The 22380-nt window shown below is 41.6% G+C and overlaps 1 protein-coding gene across 1 annotated transcript in view; it reads left to right on the top strand.

Annotated features, from left to right (window-relative positions):
• pcdh1a (protocadherin 1a) overlaps window positions 1–22380 on the top strand; it is a gene marked incomplete at both ends in the record, with an annotated part of 86939 nt that overhangs the window by 42600 nt on the left and 21959 nt on the right. Inside the window, one exon of the mRNA XM_083765099.1 lies at window positions 21508–21727. Within this exon, the coding sequence (XP_083621225.1) occupies window positions 21508–21727 (220 nt within the window). The remainder of the gene's footprint in view (window positions 1–21507; window positions 21728–22380) is intronic.

The raw sequence follows: 22380 nt of genomic DNA, 5'->3' as shown, positions 1-22380 counted from the left end.
TGGGATGAGAAGAAACACTTTGCTTATATCAGAAATGAGATGCAGATATAGGGAATATTAAATCACACGTTTAATTTCCTGCTATTGATTCACGATGGGCACCTGAATTTATTACAAGTATACTGTCTTTCTGCTCAGCCTACAACATACTGAATAGTTCACATCAAAATGTCAGTAAAATGCCAGCAGGGGGGGGAGGCATTCTTTCATACTCTGCCAATGTTTGAAGAGAAAAACATGACTGAATTCCTTGAGTGGTTGCTCATAATCTCCATCAAATAGCAATGCTCGCAACCCAAGCATATCTGATAATCTACACTGTTTGAATTTCAATGGCAGTAAATCCCATCCAGATAAATCTGATCATTTCCTGCTTCTCAAAGTTGTCACCCATACCGTAAGCAGTCAGCTTAAATCATATTTAAAATTCTGACATGTTGTGTGTACATGTGATAGAACAGTGTACCTTTTAAATCAGCATGTAGCCTCTCATTTCAAACGGTTGATGTAGTATCTTTGTTAAGATGACCTTAAGTGGATATATTTTGATTACTTTTAACAACACAATGTCAACGTGCGCAGCCAAGAGTAAAAACAATTAAAGGAAAAAAATGAAAAAGGCCAATTGAATGAAAAAGACCAATAGTGGGGAACAACAGGAATCGCAATACGGGACAACACTAAATTGAAAATAAGTATTGTATCATTGGAATTCGAGCATTCCTCTCGCTGATTCTCTCTCTCTCTTTGTCTCTCGGTGTAGCCTTGTATGCATATGGCTCAGTTAGTTTGCAGTGAGGTACGTCTGCTCTGTCCACATGGCCATGACGTATAGCAGACTAGAGGTCAGACCCTTGCAACGTGTAGATGGACGGGGTCACACAACATGATCTGTATTTATCTGTGGGCTGCTGCTCTGGTGCTGTAAATGTGAATTTAAAGCCTCTTTATCCTCTTTTTTTTCCAGCTTTACAAGGTAGGAGATCACATGCATCTCTCCACGCTTAAGCCAGAGTCTCAACAGCCCAGTGGGCTATCTGTAATACCCACGACCCTCCCGGTTTCCTTTTTTATTTTCTCTCATGTGGTGACAGTGGGCGTACAATAAACGTACCCACCACCCACCGTTTCCTTATGTCGCTAGTGCAGCATCTGTCTTTGGTGCCCAACAACTTAATTCACAGATTACCTGTTCACTCTGAAAAATGATCAGGTAATTGAAGATAACACCAATTCAATTTCCAGGTAATAACATGTCACTGCTCATATTAAGATTGCATAATTATTGGGCCTCAGAATCTATAGGCACATTTAGGACTTATTAGCGCACGCGCGCGCGCACACACACGTCCCATTCCCGTGCCGTGCCGTGCACACATGCACATGGAAATAGAGACAGATGGAGACGTGGAGGAGATGCGCCTTCATGTGGAAAAGTGTCTCATGGACATTGATATTTTGTTAACAGATTAGGGGGTCTAAAGCACATCCTGTGGTTGCTATGCATCGATGTTATGCATTTGTTTACTAATTCATGCTTGCCACGATAAGCATGAAATGCACAGTCCACAATCTAGTTCTTGTTCAAATCAATAGCCCACTCAAAGCATTGTGATATTGAGAGGAGAGCATTGTTGGCTCCATTGTAGGGAATATCAGCCCTCCGAGTGTTCTTGGTAATTATGGAACGTTTCATCCTATAGATCAACTAATGGCTGTCCATTTTATGAGAGCAGGATCCAAAGAGCCACCTGCTCCCTCCATTTGTCCATGTGAGTGCATATGAATCGATGCTACAGTGCCATTGACAAACAATACTGTGTTTTGGATTGTAAAGGGCAGATTTGAATACGTTTTGACGGCCAGGGGCCCGTTCCACGAAACTTGGATTAGAGATTAAGCCGGGCTTTAACACATATCCTGGCTTAATATATCCTGGATCAGTGATTAACCGGTTTCATGAAAGCTGGTTGATCTTGCCAGATTAACTTAACCAGTTAACCTAGATATGTTGAGGCTGGATTCGGTTTCATGAAAGTGATGCTACATTAGTTACCATGGAAAGTGATGCTACATTAGTTACCATGGAAACTAATGCTTTGGACTTAACCTGCTCCGGACCAGGCTAACAGCCAGGTTTAACCTAATCCTGATGTCTTTACTGTTCATTAAGCAGTCAAACTGATCACAAACCAATGATGTTTTCCAGATTTATTTAATTATTATGGGTTTATGTTGCCTTATTTGTATCGGTCTGCATTAAAGGACTAATTTAAGCACTATATAAAATCAAATAACCAAAATATATAGGCTGCACAACATCATGACAGCTTGTGAGCTTGTAGATCAGCTGCTTTTGGTGAATGTTCCCCATGAATAGGTTTGCTGTCGTGCAAGTGCACGGTTAAGAAGAATTATTATATTATATTATTATTTTTTGTAAAAGTGAAAACCACTAAATATTACCATTACTCATTGTTTTACAACATATTACCATTGTAACGTCTCACCCACTACTAGTCCTACATACTTACACCTAGAAACCCCATTCAAACCTATTTAGGTTCATCCTACGGTGGACATGTGTGCCTGAAAAGGAATCTTTGAAATGTTTCATAGTTTTAGAAATATAGTGCTTTCAAATTTGAGACATTTATAGGCAGATAGTGGCGCTTCAAAAAATCACTTTCACCTAGAAACTCCATTCACACTTTGTAAAATTCAGCTTACTGTGGAGACACATGCTGGAAGTTTTTACTTTGAGATGTTTTGTAGTTTCTGAGTTATTTAACTTAAACGCCCAATGCATTCTCAATGGCAATAGCACAAACTTTGGCATGCTACATGAACCCTAGCCTGACCCAGAGCGAGACATTTCTCGTCTAGAGGGGCGGGTCGCGCCTCAGAAATGCGCGCACCCTGATTGGATCTCATCGATCTGTCCGTCACCCCCGGCCCCTCCTCTCCCCCCTAGTGCAGCGCTACGTCACATAATTTAGAGCGACGCCCACCCGGAAGGGTTGACTCCCACTTTTAGACTTGTTCAGCCCACGGCTTTTTCCAGGCTTTCATCTTTCGCGCAGACGAAATGAAAGCCTGGCTATCGAGGCTACATGAACCCATGACCCTCACCAGTCTGGCCCCTGTCTGGACAACAACCCCCTTCCCCAAAGGTAGCTCCCTCAGAGGAGGGAGTTATGGCCAAATATCACAATGCGACAATATCATTATGCTTACAATATTAAGAATTCTGTTTTAAGTTAATAGTAGTGGTAAAATGTAAACTATATTTTTGGGGTAGTTAATCATTCAGACTATCCACTATTGAGAGTATGTTATCTCTTTAATTACAGCAGCAGTATTTAATTTAGAAGCTTAAGTCCTTGTATCAGTAAGTCTTGAATAGATTAGTAAAGATAATGAGATATACAGAAGGGGGCTGTAATGCAACTATTAAGGATGCAAACTGCCTTAATACCCCATGAAGAAGAAGGATCAGTAAATCTGTGATCCACATAATGGGTCTAGAGACAAAAAGCCAGACTGTCTATTAAGCCAGGCTTGCTGATCCCGGCTCGTCAAATCCGCCAATTCTGAGCCTCGCTTGGTTTTAGTGGAACGGAATAAACCAGGCTGTAAAGATCAGGATTTAAAAAGCCTGGTTTTGGCCTAAATCCTGGATTAGTTAATCCAAGTTTCGTGAAACAGGCCCCTGGTCGGCTTTGATACTGATCTGGGATTTTCATTTCATCTCGATGAACTGACAGTTCGAAGCAAGTTGTGCATGTATTCATCGCTAAAAATACCTGCTGATGCCGAGAGAACATTGAGATCTCAGGGAAGCTTGTTGATCATTGCTTGTGCTCATTATTCTTATGGCTCCTGAGCCTACATAAAGCTCCTCACCACTGTCACCTCATTGTAAGGATTGCTTTCTAACATGACATTATACAAGCGCACAGAAAGCGAATGTAATATGTAACGGAATCTATTTTGGCAGTCTGTTCTGTAACGACACAAACAGACTTCATAGGGAATAAAGGGAGTGTGGGGGGGGGGGGGGGGGGGGTGTGGACTGAAGGGGGAGGCAGGGTGGAATCATAGACTGTCACAACCATGTCTGTCTAAGCTTCAGGAATACAGGAAGCTAATGCTGTCTGATGTATTAACCATGAAGGAGGGGGCAGTCTCTCTCTCTCTCTCTCTCTCTCTCTCTATCTATCTTTATTCCATAGTCGTGTGTGTGTGTGTGTGTGTGTGTGTGTGTGTGTGTGTGTGTGTGTGTGTGTGTGTGTGTGTGTGTGTGTGTGTGCACTCAGACAAGGGAAAGAGTGTGGGGAATTGGGGGTGTTTGATGTATTAATCATGCATATATGTGATTGAGGGCTGCATGCTCAGATGGGTTGGGTGAGCCCTGAAACCATCTTCAATCAGGGTCTCATTTAGGTCCCTTTGTGAGAGTGCCGAACAGTGTTCAGTTAAAAAAATAAGTGGAGCTTTTTAAAACAGGTGCATTTTGTGAATGCGTGAGTGTGTGCACGCACATGCGTGTATATCGTGCATGCATGTGCGTGCATGAGTGTGGGTGGGTGCTGGGTATGAGAGTCCGGTGTCTCTTCATTTTATTGTCCTTGTTATATTTATTATAGGCTCTGAATTCTATGTTGCCTGGAATTGATGTGATATCTATGAAGTAATTACACTGTAAGTGGACACAGATGAAAGCGGAGCTTTGTGTATTAGTTAATCAATAATTCAACAGCATGGAATGTATCACACGTATGTGATCCATATACTGTACGGTCATGTTTCACCAGCTCTTACAGTATATCGTGGATCTCATTTGAAGGGAGCTGAACATCCATCTACAGGTGTACGTCATTCAAAATGCTGTGACTAGTTTGTCATATGCAGGATGTCTGTCCACTGCATTCAGCCAAACGGCTTGTGTTAATAAAGGTGCTATTAACACACAGAATAAAATAATTTACCTTTACAATATTGTACTCCCCCACTTCAGGTACAAAGTTTAAAGTAAAAATAACTCTTAGTATCTACAGTTTAATTCATGTCCCTGTGGATTACACATTTATTTGGTTTGACACATTTATTTATTTACTGCAAAGCTCCATCTCTATTGTTGCCAAGCAACACAGTGAATCTGTATAGATTTCTCAGTTGCATAGTGCTAATGTGGCACTCCTTTAAGAAGACATTGTTCTCTTCAATGTACGGATAAGTTTGTGTTTGTCCAATCTTGCCATGGAACCATTATTTTGTATACTCAGAAATAGGATCCAGCATTTTTCTAGATCCAGCTCTTAAACACACCAACCCAAGACTCAAGCATCTATGCAAGAGTATCATAGAGTCAAGTTGACGCATCTATCAGCTGTATGCTGCTAACACGAGGTGACAGCATGGCCCACAGTATTTAAAGGTTCATGGCGCTTGTCCTCTGATAGCTACGATATGACATGATGAGCCATAAATATGCCAGATATGATTCAAATGAGCTCTGAAAGGATATGGCAATAGAATATTCATGCTTGATATTCTGCTTTGGGGTTCGCTGCTGTCAAAAGCCCATTGTGTCGCTATTCAACTAAATTTAATCAGCTGTTTAATCAGATCTGTCGTCAATATCATGCTATGTCTGTATCAACAGTGTTTACTGTATAGCTCACAGCATTAGCAAAGCTTCAGGGAGATTATGACTAACACAAATCCACGCATATTCTCCAACATGTCATAATGAGTAATTCTCTATTAGGTCCTTATGGCCATATTTGTTTTTTTGATGTCAAGATGATTTCTTGTGATACACTTACAGAATGTCAATCATGCCAAATGCTAAATGAATCTAGTGTGGTAGTGGTGGGCTCTAACAACCACACAGCCCCCATCTTAAATGAATCTAGTGTGGTAGTGGTGGGCTCTAACAACCACACAGCCCCCCATCTTAAATTAATCTAGTGTGATAGTGGGCTCTAACATCTCAGATGATTGAACTGAGTTGGACCTGTACATAAAATGTTTGTTTACACTACTTCACCTTGACATGCATGCCCATATACTGTAACTGGAAATGGCAAATCAATACTTTACGACGCTGAAAGATAGTTTGTGCTTTGCATCTAGCAGGGCTTTTAGGACTTTAGAGATAACGACAATACAAAGACTATAACTATAAAGATAATGATGTGAGTACCCACACTTTGGTGTATCGTCAGATGGCCAGCTCAACGCTGTGTAGCCATGTCCTCGTCTCTGGTCCTGCGCCAAAGAGGCAGGATTCTGAAGGTAGTCTGTATAGGGAGCAGGTGGTAATTATATATTCAGCAGTCTGCTGAGACTCTGTTTGCCAAAGCCTCACTTCTTCACAGATGATTTGAAGCGGCCGTTTCCAGTGCCTGGGCAGGTCAGGTAGCAGGGTCCATTGACCGCATGGTAAGTCTTCACCTTTGATGCCATCAGCATTCACACTGTTGAAAGACAACATTCTGCAAAACATGTTGTTCATGAAATAGCTCTGAAGGTGTAAATTAAATTAAAAGAAATCTACTTTGATGTTGGATTAAGTTGGAACTTGGAACTGTGGACATCTAAGCAGCGGGTCCATTTCAGATCAGCTGCTATTTCGGTTTGAAGAACACAGGGAGAACCCATTTCAATTGTTGGCTCTGATAATATTGATTTGATATTTTCACGTCAAGATTCTAGGCTGCCCTGCCTGTGTGATTGATCACCATTTCAAGCTCTTTCCACCTCAATTGAGTGTGCAGACAGGAGGAGAGAAAGTGAATGGGAATGTTAGTGCTGTGGATGCAAACGATGACATCTTTGGCCCGGGCACTCACACAGATGTCAGCCCTCGGTTGCTGACCAGCATCGTACATGATACCCCCTGCCCACCCGCATATTATATTAGATGGGTAATTGAGGCAATATGAGTGGAGAGAGAGAAATGGAGATGGATGAGGTTTGTCTTGTCAGCCAAATGGGTGATGAGACTGGGTGGGACGGCTACAATTGGCGTGCAGTTGGCCAATGAATTAAACAGCACTCTCCTCTCTGCCGTGCACGCGCTAACTCCTGGAGTCTTCGACACATGGCTAACTCCTGGAGTCCTCGACACATGGAGCATTTCCCTCAAATCAATGTGATCTCTTGATCCAATGATTTTTTGGTGAGCTGTTTTTGTCTGCCTCGTTGGGTCTCGTCTCTCTCTCTGCAGAGGGATCAATGGTGAAAGCATGCTCCGGTGGTTGTGGCTGGGCACTTGTAGCCAGCGACAGGAGAGGGAAAAAAAAGAAAAGGAAAAAGGTCGCTGTGAATCTAATTAAGGATGATCTTTTGGTTGCCTGATAAGATGAAAGGACGCATGGGGCTGCACATACAGTTACATCAAAAGGATTACTTCGAGTAAAGGAATGAGATGCACACACATTTCCAAAAGCCTCCAGCTCTCTGAATGTATTGCCAATCAGGGCATCTTGGATGCGCTAACAAATGAAGACAGGCGAGACCATGGGAGATGTTATTAATAGCATCATATGTGCGCATGATCACATACTGTACGCACGCACGTGCGCACACATGTGCACACGAGGAGCAAAACACACACACACACACACACACACACACACACACACACACACACACACACACACACACAAAGACGCAAGAGCAGTGGATGCCCAGAAAGAAAGTTTTAAGTATGGTTGAAGGCTTTGTCATCCTTCTCCCCAATCCAATTACGTTCCAGTTCATACAGCTGGAAGTCTAACGCATGCTTCCCAGCCAGATGCTGTGGGGATAGAGGTATTAACTCTGAAGATGGGAAGTTTGAGCGGGAGTAAGGTGCCCAGCAGGGAGTGGATATTGAGGATTAATTTCTCTGGCGTCTGGCTCTTAACCCTTCTCCTCCCCGCCCGTCAGCCCACCCCTTTCTCCTTCTCCCCTTCGTTGTCTGTATTGCTAAACTCCCGCTATGACTTTCAGAAAGACAATCTGTATCAAAACATTTACAATTTGATGCTCAACGTTAACCTTGCTCTAATTAATTTATCCTTCCTGGCTGACATGAGTATGTTGACAAAGGCTGTACTGTCTCATAGACAACTGGCACTGTTTAGTGGCTGCTCAACTTCTACTCTGGGCTCCAGAACATTGTAAATATTGATTGATTCCGCTGAACTTGAATTGAAAAGATCTTCAAATGGCTCCTTCTTGTACAGACTGACTGTCATACTGCAAGCCATTCTCATTTCGGCGTGAGGCCCTCTCCCAAACATTATGTTGGCACCGACCATCGACTTGAGAAAATGTTTACTTGAAAATTTGAACACAAATTCAATAAATGGTCCTTTCCAACATCGTTTGGATGTTTGATTACTGCTGAGTGAAAGTGACTGACTGTCACTGACAGTAAGTCAGCCATGGCAATTTCACCCTTGTAAGGAAATTACGTGTAAGCATTATTTTGACATGGGATGGAAGCATAACTAACTTCTGCAGTTGTGACACTGATTTCCTTGGATAATGTGCATCGCACCCGAGTCCTATAGCAAGTTCTTACCCTTACCTAAACCACCGATACCTAAACTTAATCATATTGTAATGTCCCGGGTGGTTAGATAGGGAATTTCATTTACAAGACCGGCAATTTGTTCAGCTGCTTGACATGTCGCATACATCGGCCACATTCTGCTGCACATTGTGGAAACCTCTCAAGTGTATCTGCCTGAACTAGCCCGCAAGCTACGCATCATTAACTACAGTAGATTGACCATTTTTGTTTGTTTTTGTTGTTTTTGTGTTTTTTTTCATTATGAAAGTGTAAGTACCACTCATGGCATTGGCGACAATTAATTGGATTAATCAATCAATCAATCAATCAAAGGTTAGTCTCAGAAATCTGAATTGCTAAAATGTTTGCAGCTTGACTGAGAACTCAACTGTCGGCTTAGAAAGTGATTTAGTCCATTTAAGAACTAGTCATTTTGAACAAATAGTTTGTGAACAACCAAACACAACAACTTGCATAGTTTTGCACAGACTGTAATAATAAACATGACAATACGAGTAGAGTAGAATAGAGTAACATTACTGTGCGATCATGTGAATGATGGCCTTTTACACATTCAGCTGATGTGATTTAACAGTGGTGAGTCTCCCCTGTGAAATAATGGAGGACTTAACCTGTTTATAGTTTATATTTATGCATTATTTTCACATTTACAAGCCCATCAATAGTACTGTTACAATGTCTGAGGAAACCAGAACAAAGTGTTTCTATGCCATACACAAGATGTAATAATAAAGAAACTTTGAACCATTCCGTTCTGACTTTTAAGTTCAGTAAGCATTTGATGATTAAAAATCTGTATTTAACCCATTTTTGGCCAAAATCTGATTAGACAGTATATTTTGTCAAGTGGACTGCAGCAGGATGACCATCTGCTTATTTTGCAGGGTCACTAATTAGTGGAAGCAACGAAATGCAAAAAGGTTCTCTGAGCCAGAATCACCCTGAGAAGAATTATCTTGTCTAGTAGGCGTACAGTACACTTATATAGTAAGTTATACAGTACACTTATATAGTAAGTTATACAGTACACTTATATAGTAAGTTGTACAACAACACAACTACAACTTTGCATCGCAACTTGTAGATTGATCAGTGTGCAACACCAAAGTATCTCCTGCCACAATGCCCATACAATGTGCTTCTAATCTAAAATGAAGCAGGTGTAATAAGCCACAAACAACTATTTGATTATGGCCAATCAAATGGCAGCATAGTTAAATGTGAGGTGTGGCAGAAGGCTAGCCAGCGAGCTATCAGCTGGTAACAATCAAATCCTAATCAGTGTCACTTAGTAGCTTTCACCCTGCACAAAGCAAAGCGCTGTGGGATTTGTTCAGATGGAAAGGTTTTTTTATCCAATCACCATTTTTCAGTATGGACTGCATTATAACATTATAAAATTATAAAGAATAATATTGAATAGAATCCTCCGTTCCAATGATCAACTTTTCTCTTTTTTGAGAATTGATATACCCTCTAGTCTAGACACTTATATTAGACACATATATTACACATATATTACAAAAATCCTTTTCTTTTTCCAAGAGAGAGAGAGAGAGAGAGAGAGAGAGAGAGAGACCAACATTCGTATATACTTTAGTCTATATACACATTAGCAGTAGCCTATAATTGCAGTGGGCGTTAATGTTCCAACTCTTGCCAGAGATTCTTTAAGTTCGTTTGAGTTTAAACTGCGGGTCAAATAAGAGGCAGTGGGTTGAATGGATGGATGTCTGGCGAGGCTCGGTTCATTCTGAATAATGCCCCGAAGCAGTGAGCTGACCAGAGCCTGTTCCTCCCGCCTCCCACTTGAGGTGTGTTCTATGGTGAGAAGTGCTTTAATGGAAGAGAGAGAAGGGCAGAGGGGCAGCGAGAGAGAGAAGGGGGGGTGGGGGGAGAGAGAGAGAGAGAGATCCATAGCTCAGTGTTGGACAGAGGGCTGACAGAGAGCTTTTTGTCCGAGGGTGATACATTCACACCAGCTCCTCCACATCCTGTCATACGGACTGGCGTGAACAGTCAGATTTGTCATTAGATGTGGCACTTACATTCACACTCGGTGGGTCCTGCTGCAGTAATACTTGGTTTCCACTGTGAAAACATTGTGGTATTCAGGGCCAATGTACTGTAGCTGCCCACTGTCAAGTGCATCCATTTCCCATTATGTTTGGGGGATAGACGTAAATAAGCGGCAACAACGACCGTGAGGTTTCGGTGAAGTCACTGGTCAGTACCATTAGGGGGCGATGTAAATTGGTTTCCAATGTGTTCATCTGAAATGTTGTCTTTCTCAATTTCCACTCACAAATTGCACGTGAATAAAGAGACCCCTGTTCCTCATCCGATCCCTCCGCTGTCTGATCGCTTTATCGTCCACTCCAACCAGTGCTGACTCCTCGGCAGCCCCACCCCCACACGACAATGTCCCTCCATCCCCCTCCCCGCCGTGTTCCCTGGTTTTGTGGTAGCTGTGTCTCTTTGATAATCCAAGACTCTTTGAAGACTCCAATTCCACGCTGCTTGCCTTCAAGCAATTGCACCTACAAAAACAACTGTGCGTGTGTGTGCGCGCGTGCACACATTAGAGCGAAAGAGGGAGTTTGAGTGAGAGAGAGAGAGAGAGGGGGAGAGAGAGAGAGAGAGGGAGAGAAGAGAGCAGTAGATGGGACGAGAATAACGGACATAATAGTGGAATGGAAAATAAAAACAGTTCCATGTGCAGTTCCTTTGCTTCCGCTTTGCCCTCAATGATTTTATGCTAGCTGCATATCTGAGAGGTGCACTCCTTCATTGTCATATTTGTTGGTGCAGCTCATTTTTCCTATGCCTTCAGAGGCAGCAGTTCATTGATTCACACCCACCCATACACACCCAGTGTGCCAGCCACAGCAAGAACATATTCAGAAATGCTGAAAACTAACGGAGGGAGCCAGGTCTTACATTTGGAGAAGTCAGACAAGGTGTCAATTGAATGCGTTTCTATGCAGTTTTGAACCAATAGTCCTACAGCTTTAACAAAACTAGCATAACACCAAGTACAGTAAGCTTTGGATCCATTATGACAGTGCAGCAGAGCTTAACTTCCCCTTTTCTTTCCTGAGATAACAGTTTTGGTTTTCTTTTGTATATTGTTTGCATATTCTATTCTTTAGTTCTTAGATTTTCTGCGCTACTGTCTTTGTGCAGGAGTTGCAGAGAGAGACGCAGAATAATTAGCGAAACCTAAATTGTCTCACTAATGAAAAATTATAATTGCAAAAAAACTATGAGCATTTTGCATTAATTTCCCTCTCCTATACTCGCTGTAATTCTGCCGTTATTTCTTTTCACCTTCCCACAAATCTCTCTCCCCATGCCTTTCCGTGTCTTCATTGTTTCAGGCTCAATCTTTGCTCTGCATTCTTCCATGTTGCTCTCTCTTCCTCCCGTTCTGTCTCTGTCACTCTGCCTCTAGTTGGCAGAGGGGCTTGCCACTGGGATTTAGACGAAATTGAATTGAATTATGAAGGAATTTCTCCGCAGCACGATTGGCATCATTTCCCCCACACAATGGAACATCATTCTCATATCTCTCAGTGTGGGGGGAATGAAAATAGGCCGTGCACCATTCTTTCTCTCATCCTTTTAAATTGAATTTTTCATATCACAGGGGCACGGAGACATCAGCCGCTTCCTATAACATGTGCAGAAAAGCCATTTCATAACATTGGACAGGCACATAACTGTGATTCAATGGGAAAAGTCTTGACTTATACAGCTGCAGTGTATACTGTATACCTCAAAATGGAATGATAAATGGTGCCACATGGGTTTCCTGCAGCATGAAAAGTTGAAAGTATTCCAATAAAATGTGCTGTATTTGTTTGGCTTCGCAACCAATTTAAAGCACTTCACTGTAACCTAAATGAAATTGAACGTCTTTCTACTGACCCCCACTCATCTCCTGCTCTGTCTTTCTTCTCCCTGGGGCATGTCATTTCTTTTGTGCCTTTGTGTTGCACTCACAAAGGGCTAGTTTGTATTGTGCATCATAGGCATTGCCTTGAGGCCAGACAAGGGTGACGGAGATGAACGAATTATGTATGATTATTTCTGCCTGCGAACATGTACAGTAGTTTACACGTTTTTTTTCTTTTTCTTTTTTTTAAGCATCTTTGGAAAGTGACAAATATTGGGGCTAATTGGTTTGTTTTGTCACTGACACAACGCCCTACTGCTCCCCGTCTTCGGGAATAAAATGGAGCAGGTGTCATGTAGTGCATAAGCAGTACTGACTAGCTAAGTTATAGACGTTATTCAGGGACCCTGATAAAGAAATTAAATAATCATACTAACCAGAACCCCCTCTAAAATGAGATGACGCATCTGAAGTATGTACTGTATATACCAGCAACCAATATTGCAGTATAATGTATTACAGATTACCATTTAGAAACACTGTTTAGCTTCAGCTTTTGCTGGCAATTTGGAGTTTACAAACGGCTTAGTGAAGTTCCCTTGGTAATAGAATCAAACAGCTGGGAGTGACTGTCATTTTGACTGGACTTTGACAGAAAATAGCTTGAGCCATCACAGCTATACTGTAGCCCTGTCATGCTTTTGTCATGCAATCAGAAACGGTCTGTTACTCTAGCTAAGAACCCATTCGTTTTGCTAGATTTCAGTTATGAAAAGTTTTGCAAGCTGCTTATTTTATTGCTCATCAAGTGTATTATTGAAGAATTTCCCATGGACATTCATGAAGTATTTTACAGTGGCACTGGTACCATGCTGTAGTCTAGCATAATTATGGTCTAACATAGATCATAAAAAATCTAAAGTAGCAGATCTACAAGCTCACAATGCATCACGACGCATCATGTTGTGAGCTTGTAAATCAGCTATCACACACCGACACACAACGCAGTATGAATCAGGCTTAAAGATCTGAGACCACATGCTTGTAACCTAAATAGATTGTGAGCCTGGACTGAATTGGTGGAATGCTGGCTTTGTGTTTTTGTGTGTGTACATGGTATGTGTGTATACATGTGTGTGTTTTGTGCGTATTGTGCCTTTAGCAAGGATTTTTCATTTCATTCTTCCCAGCTCTGCCGTAATTGCCTCCACTGTGAAATGACCTGGGAGCCGCAGCTGTTAATTGTAGCATCACATTTTATCCGTTTACCTTTCCTAATTAAGGCAAGAATACCTCATGGAAGCTTCTTGTTCCACTTCCAAATTGTTGGCAATATAGCCATTATCTGAGTTCAGGTCGGCTATTCTATAGCTATTTGCCTTAGCACCGGCCCCACCTCCCAAAAGTTGAAATGAAACTTGCATCGTTGTGCATTACTCCCCCAAGAGAAATTCTGAATAATCAGCATGCTGCTCTGGATATTAAGAACCAGCCTAAACGATGTTGCTGTGTAATTACAAAGAATACTCTAACACACTATATTTTGCAGTGGAGTAAGTATTTTTTACATAACGAGCCATTACATTTATGAGGTACTTTAAACATTAATGCCACTGTGGTTGGCGACTAGCACTGCATACTGTATACAGGACATCATAATGGACATCTGTATTTACTTCTGGGATATGAAACTGCTATAGTCATTGGCATTGCCACTGCCACATGACCTTGTCTCAGTCGATATTTCGTAAATGATAAGTAGTCTGTATTTCTATAGTGCCTTGTATTCAAAGCACTTTACAATGTGCATTTAAATTCACCCATCCACACACAAGACCATGCAAGGCAGCAACCTGCTCATTGCGAGCAGTTCACGGTTCCGTGTCTTGCTCAAGGACACTTTGACGTGAAGCCACGCTCTACTACCTTGTGAGCAACTGCAATGTATGAATTATACTGAGTGTAATCCAAGCATATAGATATATAGTTATGTAGCTGCTGGCTGATTGGCACAATACCACTGGGCTGTTTCTTCCATAATGCATGTCAAGAGCATATCGCCGCTGTCAGGCGGGAAACCTTGTACCTTTACTTCAGGAAATTGAAAAAATAACCTGTGTTCCAATGGATCCAAGTTATTATTTGGTCACAAGCTGTTGTTAATACTTTTCATTGGATTTGCAAAAAGTTATACATTATCCGCACGCCACTCTTGCTTCCCCCAAAGTGAATTGAATGGTTTGTGGGTTGTCTATTCTTTTCTTGTACTATATATTTGTTTATCCTTCACACATTTAAATTCTCTCTTGGTCTGCGCAAATATTTACAAAACCCACAGACTTAACAACTTTCAAACTGGTGTCATTGTGATTATAGGTGAAAACATCCTACAAGCTCACAACACGCGATGCAGACAGTGCTTTGTGAGCTTATAAATTGGCTGCTTTCGCTACTTTTGAGTGACACTGACAGAAAATGAAGGTGGCAACTTGTTCCCAGACCTTATACAGTACATCCTGATTAGTCAAACTGCACATGTATCCCAGGATTCAAGGAGGCCAGAGGGCACAAGAGACTGACTTAAAAGACTAAAATGTGAACTTCCCTAAACCTGCCGTTTTGTTAAATGCCTGTTCGTTCTCTGAGAGAGTGTAGCTGCTGACGGCAAATCTCTCAACTACCTGCACAAGTACTGGTAGCCTTCGCATGCTGGCAATCACTGAGACTTTAGTAAGACGACAGGGTTCCTGACAGCAAGGTGGTGCTGGATGGCTCCAGGGCATTTGGGATGGGCTGTACAGTGTGTGATGGGGAGACATCACGGCGGCGGTGTCTGCCTTCTCATCAGGGATCAGTGGTGCAAATCAGCTATGGCAAGAGACACTCGACGGTCTAGACTGACTCTGAAATAATATGCTTTTCACTTCTGTCTGGCTATATTCAGTAGGAAATTCCCTGTGGTTTTTTTGTGTTTTTTAATTGCCATTTAGCTCAGAATCATCTTTATTGTCACACCAAGTAAAAAAAGTGGGTGTAATTTGTTTTTGTGCATAGTTCCCATCGTGTTATTTTTCCAAGAAAACAAAGAGAGGAAGAGAGAGAGAGAGAGAGAGAGAGAGAGAGGGAGGGTTAAGAGATCAAGGTAATAATGAAAATGTAGAAGCTCGTTCCACACACAAAGCACACTTGTAGGGTCTCTCTAAGCTCATTTACAAACGGCACAACCGTACAGTCTCTCTTATCTTGTTTGCTTGGCTCTATAGTGAAACCCAGCTAAGCCTGTCGAAATCACTTGACTTCCCTTCTTTTTATAGTGTGGCTGTGCAGGAGGCCAGCCGTGTGTGCACACCTCCACTATTCTAGTTTTAGTTTAATGAAAGTAAATCGGACTCTGTTCAGGCTGAAATCTTGCCCAAATTTGGAGTCAAAGGTCAAAGACAACATCACAGGCATCACTTGAAGTCTGAGAGCCACCTATAGGATCCCCTCCGTTCCTATCTGGATCCACATGAATTGATTTATCTGATCTCAGTCAAAAGAGATGTCAATAAATGTGGTTGTTTAATGAAACAGGAATTAAGAGAAGAGGGCACAATTTGAGCTGGGAGAGTTTGAGAGCAAGAGTGTCTGTCGTGTTGTCACTGTTTGTTTAACTGTTTTTTTTTTCTTGTTTATCAGATTTATATACCTTTTTTATTTGTATTCATCTGGAACATTTACATAATTTATCTGTCACTGTTATTTTTTTCGTTTTATACTGCTTATCTGTCGATTATATTTTGAAGTTATTTTCAAAATACAAAATGCCTAATAAAAACAGTAGGCTATATAAAAAATGAGATAGAGGAACGAATGCAGCTCCATACACCCCAGCAGCAGAGCTAGTTCAACTTGTACAGTATATGAGTGAAAATACAGTCAATGAGTGTTCAGTGATTGTTGTCCTCAGCATGAATGCAGATTGCATCTGCACTAAGGGCCAAAACAGACTTAATTAAAATGTTCATTCAAGATGGGCTGCTACAGTAATCCTGTATGCATCTTTTTGACTGAGTATTTACATTTTATACAATCTGTTAGGATTGAAGTGCAACTGTGACAACAAAGGAACAAGGAAAAATAGAAATGTCGGATGACTGACAGCTTTTGACAAGATGACATTTAGGATTTGGGATATGGGGTGAAAACAACATAATCATTATCATGTCTGACACAAGTGAACCCTTGTTCTGTGAGCGTATAGGCCCTCCCTTCTGATTACCAGTCCACAAGAAAACCTTGGTCTAGGAAAAAAAAAGATCCTGTTTAATCGGTAGCTGCACTGTGCTCAGACACGGTGAGGTTCAACTCCTGTGCTTATTATTGCGGTTGCTTATAATAGCCTGCTTCTCACTGCATTCATGTGATTTCCATATTGTTGTAAAGTGCTACAATTATTTGAAAATGGGCTCCATCTTCTTCTACCACTATCTTTTCTGACGGTTCACGGAAACCCCAAACTCGAGGACATGCAAAATTAAATAATTGAATTCTTTCAAAATTGAATGTAATTGCAGAAGGTTTCGCATAGGTGAACAAATTAATCAAATTTCCTTTAAGCTTTCGCTCTAGGTCAGGTAATACATGTATCTCAGTCTCACTATATGAAGATTAATTTCTCTCTCCCCTCCTTTGGTTAAGTACTATTATGAGTGGTGAGAGGATAGTTGCGCAGTATCAAGTATGCAAAAGGTGACTGTCTGTGCAAAGCATTTATGGAAATGAAATTCATAACAAGCAGCTGATGGTAAAATAAAAGATAGTGCTCACTCAAGGGTGACAGGTTCAGGGACATGCAGACCCAAGATTTAAGGCACTAACTATCAGGTTGCAGAATGTAGATAAAAGCCCAGTCCATCTTTCAAAAAAGGTATATACGTTTTTTGTTGCGTTTCGAATGGATTATGTTCAAGGCGGTAGAGCAGTGGTTTTCAAACAGTGGTCTGGGGACCACCAGTGGTCCTTGAGGGTGTTCCAGGCGGTCCCAGCTAAATGGAGAGTGGGTAACCAAATGGAATCAATGGACCCTTGTAAATCTTTAATTCTTGAGTGTAAAATTTGGTTTCATTCTATGCTCAACACAATTACAGAATACACAGCATGGATTTGTGGGTACAACAATATTCTTTCGTTCTGGGTCTGAGAGGCTAAATGTCATCAAATGGTGGTCCGTGGCTCTAAATAATGGACCTTGATATGAAAAGGGTTGAAAACCAATGCGGTAGAGATTATAGAAACACAATGTGAAGTTCAGGGCGGTATGGACACGTATATGGGAGTATAGATTAGTACTGAATAAATAGATAAGGGAATTAGGGAGAGGCAACTCTACATTTGTTGTTGGTCATTAAACTTTATATATGGAAAAGCACTTGCGTGCAGAACAAAAGAGCATGCCATGCGCTACAGCTAGCTTGCTGAATGAGCACTGTGGGGATACAGCTGAAAGAGAGCTGATTCACCGACATTACAGCTTTTGGGAATATGGCCCTCCTTTATGAAATGTTTCACAAGATCAAGAGATCAGGTTGACTCCTCATGATATTTTTGCATATGAATAAAATCTATGCATGCACTTGCATAATGCATAATGTGGCTCAAACACATATGACAAACTTACATTTTGTACCATATAAATGTTAAACTAATTGTTGATTTGATATAGCCTTTTTTAGCAACACTTCCAGTCTGATTTTGCATCCAACACTTTGCTCCCAAGCAAGAAGTGTCCATGGAGTTTGCTGTGCACCTTCATGCTCTGCAGAGGATGAGCCCTACTGATTTTGATGACCCAATGGCCTTTCCTCTAGTGCCACTTTTAGTTCAAAATGTCCACTTTTACATAAGACACAGTATGTCATCATTTAATGGGAAGATTGTCATTGCCCATGACCTTTCCTCTAGTCTAAAGCATCCTTCAGTGATGATGCAATGATCCAATATAGTGTGTGTGTGTGTGTGTGTGTGTGTGTGTGTGTGTGTGTGTGTGTGTGTGTGTGTGTGTGTGTGTGTGTGTGTGTGTGTGTGTGTGCGTGCGCGCACTTTTAAACTTGTTGTTTTTACATTGCAATATGTAATACACTTGTAACATATTACTACTGTAGGTTTACAGTACATTTTCTGTCTTATTTTCACAAATCATGAAGCAATTTTTTGTCTAGCAGCAGAGAGAATTAGCATTTACACTTTTTAGTAAGCGTGACTACTACGGTAGAAGTAGTAATGTTGTGGGCGGATTTCAGAACTCTGGCCTGTGATCAGTGCACACTCTCTCTCTCATCCGCTCTCCATCCTCAGCCCTCCAGACTCAATCTCTATACTGTACCTCAATGGCCAAACAAACTGTCCACCCTCCAGTCTCCTAGAATCTAATCCTACTGCTCCCCCCTCCAGTCCAAGGCTTTGTCCCTTTGCCTGCCTGACCACTTCCCCACTCCTGCTTCCATCCCTTCCGTCTTGCTGCATTCCTGTACACCCCCCCCAGGCCTGGCAAAGGGATTTGTGCTCCGACTAGAAGGAGAATCTGTTTCCCATCTCAGCAGGCTTAGCTGGTTCTCATACCCAGAGAACATGCTGACTCTCTGGAGCGATGCCTGGAGGAGCAGTTTAACCCATTCTGACCTGAGATCAGATTCATACGAGGTTTCCGCCGGACACACACTGGTCTGATGAACCCATTCTGACCTGAGATCAGATTCTAAAAATGTCAGTCGCTCTTCGATTTTTCAAAAATAGCAGAGCTACAAGCTCGTATCGCGCCACTCGGTGGCGCGATATGAGCTTGTAGATCTGCTATTTTTCAATAGATAAAGCATAACATGATGCTAACACCAAAATGGGTGCCCGGTCAGCATGGGTTAAGCAAGGATCCATATTTAAACAACTAAATGGCCTTCCTCCATTTAAATAGTCTCGGAGCCTATGAGACCTCTAATCATATTCTGAGAACTCGCCTTGTGAATATCATTCTTCTTCAGCCATGTGAAGCAACCTCACGTTTAATTGAAAAATGACAATAGCCATGTGTCCGTTAACCATTGTCCAAATAAATCCATCCTATTACAGGCTGTTATCCAGGTCTGCTGTGCGTGCACAACCTAACAACTGAAGCCTTACTTTGTCATACAATAAATAGCCAATCTACAAGTAGATTGGCTATTTTGGGAAACGGTGAACATTGAAATTGTTTATATTGGGGGAGAAAGTTTTGTGTATCTTGACATATCCAAAAAAGGGAGGGTGAAAAAAGATCTTTGAAATGTTTTTATTGGTGGCTGTTATCTGCTTTTAATATTTTAGGTAATTGGTACAGTATGACTCAATACATTTCCCTCTATATTAATGTTTTTAGTACATTATATTCATATAACTGTGGCAAATTGCGTTCGCTAGGTAAAAAGGACATGCAGATGGCTAATATTTATTGATAGTATGGTGGATGAGTGAATTGTAGAAATTCATAGCTGTAAAGGAATATGAACAGTTATGAGAAGAGATGAGGAGGCGTCATGAAAACGTTGGAAGCCCAATGAATCAGATTAATGACACCGTTTTGATAGCACCTATGTACACGCTAAAAGCATCTCTCTATAGCTAGTGTGGACGCACTGAAATGACGACCGACCGTTCCAATCATTGCCAGAATGGATCTGTTTGCCAGAAGAGTGGATGATGGGGGGCGTGGGGGGGTTGGTGCAGGGGCCATATTATTGATCTGGGCTGACTCCTGCAGCAGAATCAGCCGCGTTCTGCTGTATCAGTGGTTTCTTGACTTTTACGAGAGGTGGGGGGGGGGGGGAGAGTGTGATTGTGTGTGCGCCGTCCGTACGGAGTCATCTTTCGGTTGGTCATTGGTGGTAAGTAGCCATTAGTAAACTGATCTGAGCAAGGAGGAGTCCCATCTTCTTCGTCTAACTTTGTTTACTATCCATTCAGTTTCATATAGAGTGTGATCTTGAATGATTTATTATGGGCTCCTCTTTCCTGGCTGCTATATATAGAGCGTTCTTATCGGTACAGTGTATCGCAATGAAATCAGCTGTGGTGGAGCACTCTGTTGCTTTGCTAAGACATTTGAGTATTGCTCGCCACAACCATTATTCTCAGTCAAATGAATATTTCATTTAATTTACTTGCATGAAGGTTTTATTATTATTTTTTTTTACAATTTAGTTAAATTGTGTGAATCATTCCTGGACGTTCCGTATCAAAAGCCACGGAAGTGGTGCAGCAGTTATGTTGTGTGAATCGTTCCTGGTATGCTCAGAAGGTCCATACCGTGGGAGTGGTAAACAATGTAATACAACAAATACAAGTGTCTTGGAAGAAGAAATATCTGTAGCCTACAGCCAGCACCTGACACAGTTTCAAAGTGGGGTCAACTGAGGCAAAGGATCATAGTATATATATATATATATACACTACAACACAACTTTACATAAATACAATCCATGAAAGTACATTAAATACTCCAATAATGACCCACAGATTAACAACTTAACCCTGTAAGACCTGTATTATAGGCTACTGTATATACTGTACTTGGTTCAAATCCGTGAATGGCAACTAGGCCATGTTATTGTTGTGAATGTATTAGCCCTGTACTAAATATCTCTATACTTCTCTGGAAGGTCTACAATCTCCCAACACGCCGTTCTGCGATGTGTTGTGAGCCTGTAGATTTTTGGGATAATGCTACCCCAAGAATAGGGTTGCTAGGGTTCAAGTGGTTAAAACTAATATATTATTCCTCATTTATTCTCCATTGTACTGAGGTGTTGAATGCTGAAAATAGCAGATTTTAAAAGGAATTTTGTAAAAGGGATTTAGAATACCACAAAGCCAGTACAGAAAACATGACCACCAGTGACCACGGCATTAAAAAAAAAAAAAACAGTAATAGCAAGTATTCAGTGAAATGCACGTTTTAAAAACAGAGGAGATGACACAAATGTCTTTTTTTCTTTCTCCTTTCCAGCATCCCCATCGGCGCGTAACCTTCTCCACAACCAACCCAGTGCAGGACCTGCAGGATGCCTCTCAACACAATTACTATGACAGCGGCTTGGAGGAGTCTGAGACGCCCAGCAGTAAGTCATCGTCTGGTCCCCGCATGGGCCCCCTGACCCTGCCCGAGGATCACTACGAGAGGACCACTCCAGATGGCAGCATCGGAGAGACCGAGCACCCTGAAAATGGTACCATGGCAATTCTCCTTTTTTATTTTCTCTCTCTGTGTTCTCCGACATGAATATGCATGCAAATGTAAAATGCCTCCAATAGCTTTGTGTTTTGTAGTGCCGGTTTTGACATTCTCTCTTCTTTTCTTGTTTCCGTGCCGTTGCTTTGCCGCTTTAAAGGTTTAAATGTTGTGCATGGCGTCCATGACATGCTGAGTCTGCAGATGGTTTCTAGACATGTTATCGGTGTGTAATTGTAAGAGGGTGTGTGTGTGTGTGTGTGTGCGTGCGTGTGGTGCCAGAGCTAGGGTTAGCAGTGTCTCTCCATCAGCAGGTCCTCCGTCAGACACACTTAATGACCCTCTCTCACGAGTGTGCTAATTAAAAAGCCCAACTAATGGAGCATTTGCCCTCTAAATAAATCTAGTCCCTGACATCTGTGCACACAACACAGTGTTTCCTATAAACATCCCCACCATAACCCCTCTGGAGCCAACTTAAACTGCAGCATAGGTGTGCAGTAGCAGCCACATTTCCTGACTGCTGCGATCAATCCACAAAAAGATAACATAATGATTTTACACATGGTAAGAGCTCTAACCTCCATTATTATCACCCATGCACCATGACTGAACAATTATGTGACCCTTAGCTGCTGTACATAACTAGTC

Source organism: Protomyctophum parallelum (assembly GCF_964188405.1).
Source record: "Protomyctophum parallelum genome assembly, chromosome: 1".
NCBI classification, from domain to species: domain Eukaryota; kingdom Metazoa; phylum Chordata; class Actinopteri; order Myctophiformes; family Myctophidae; genus Protomyctophum; species Protomyctophum parallelum.
This window is presented reverse-complemented; position numbering and strand designations above follow the sequence as displayed.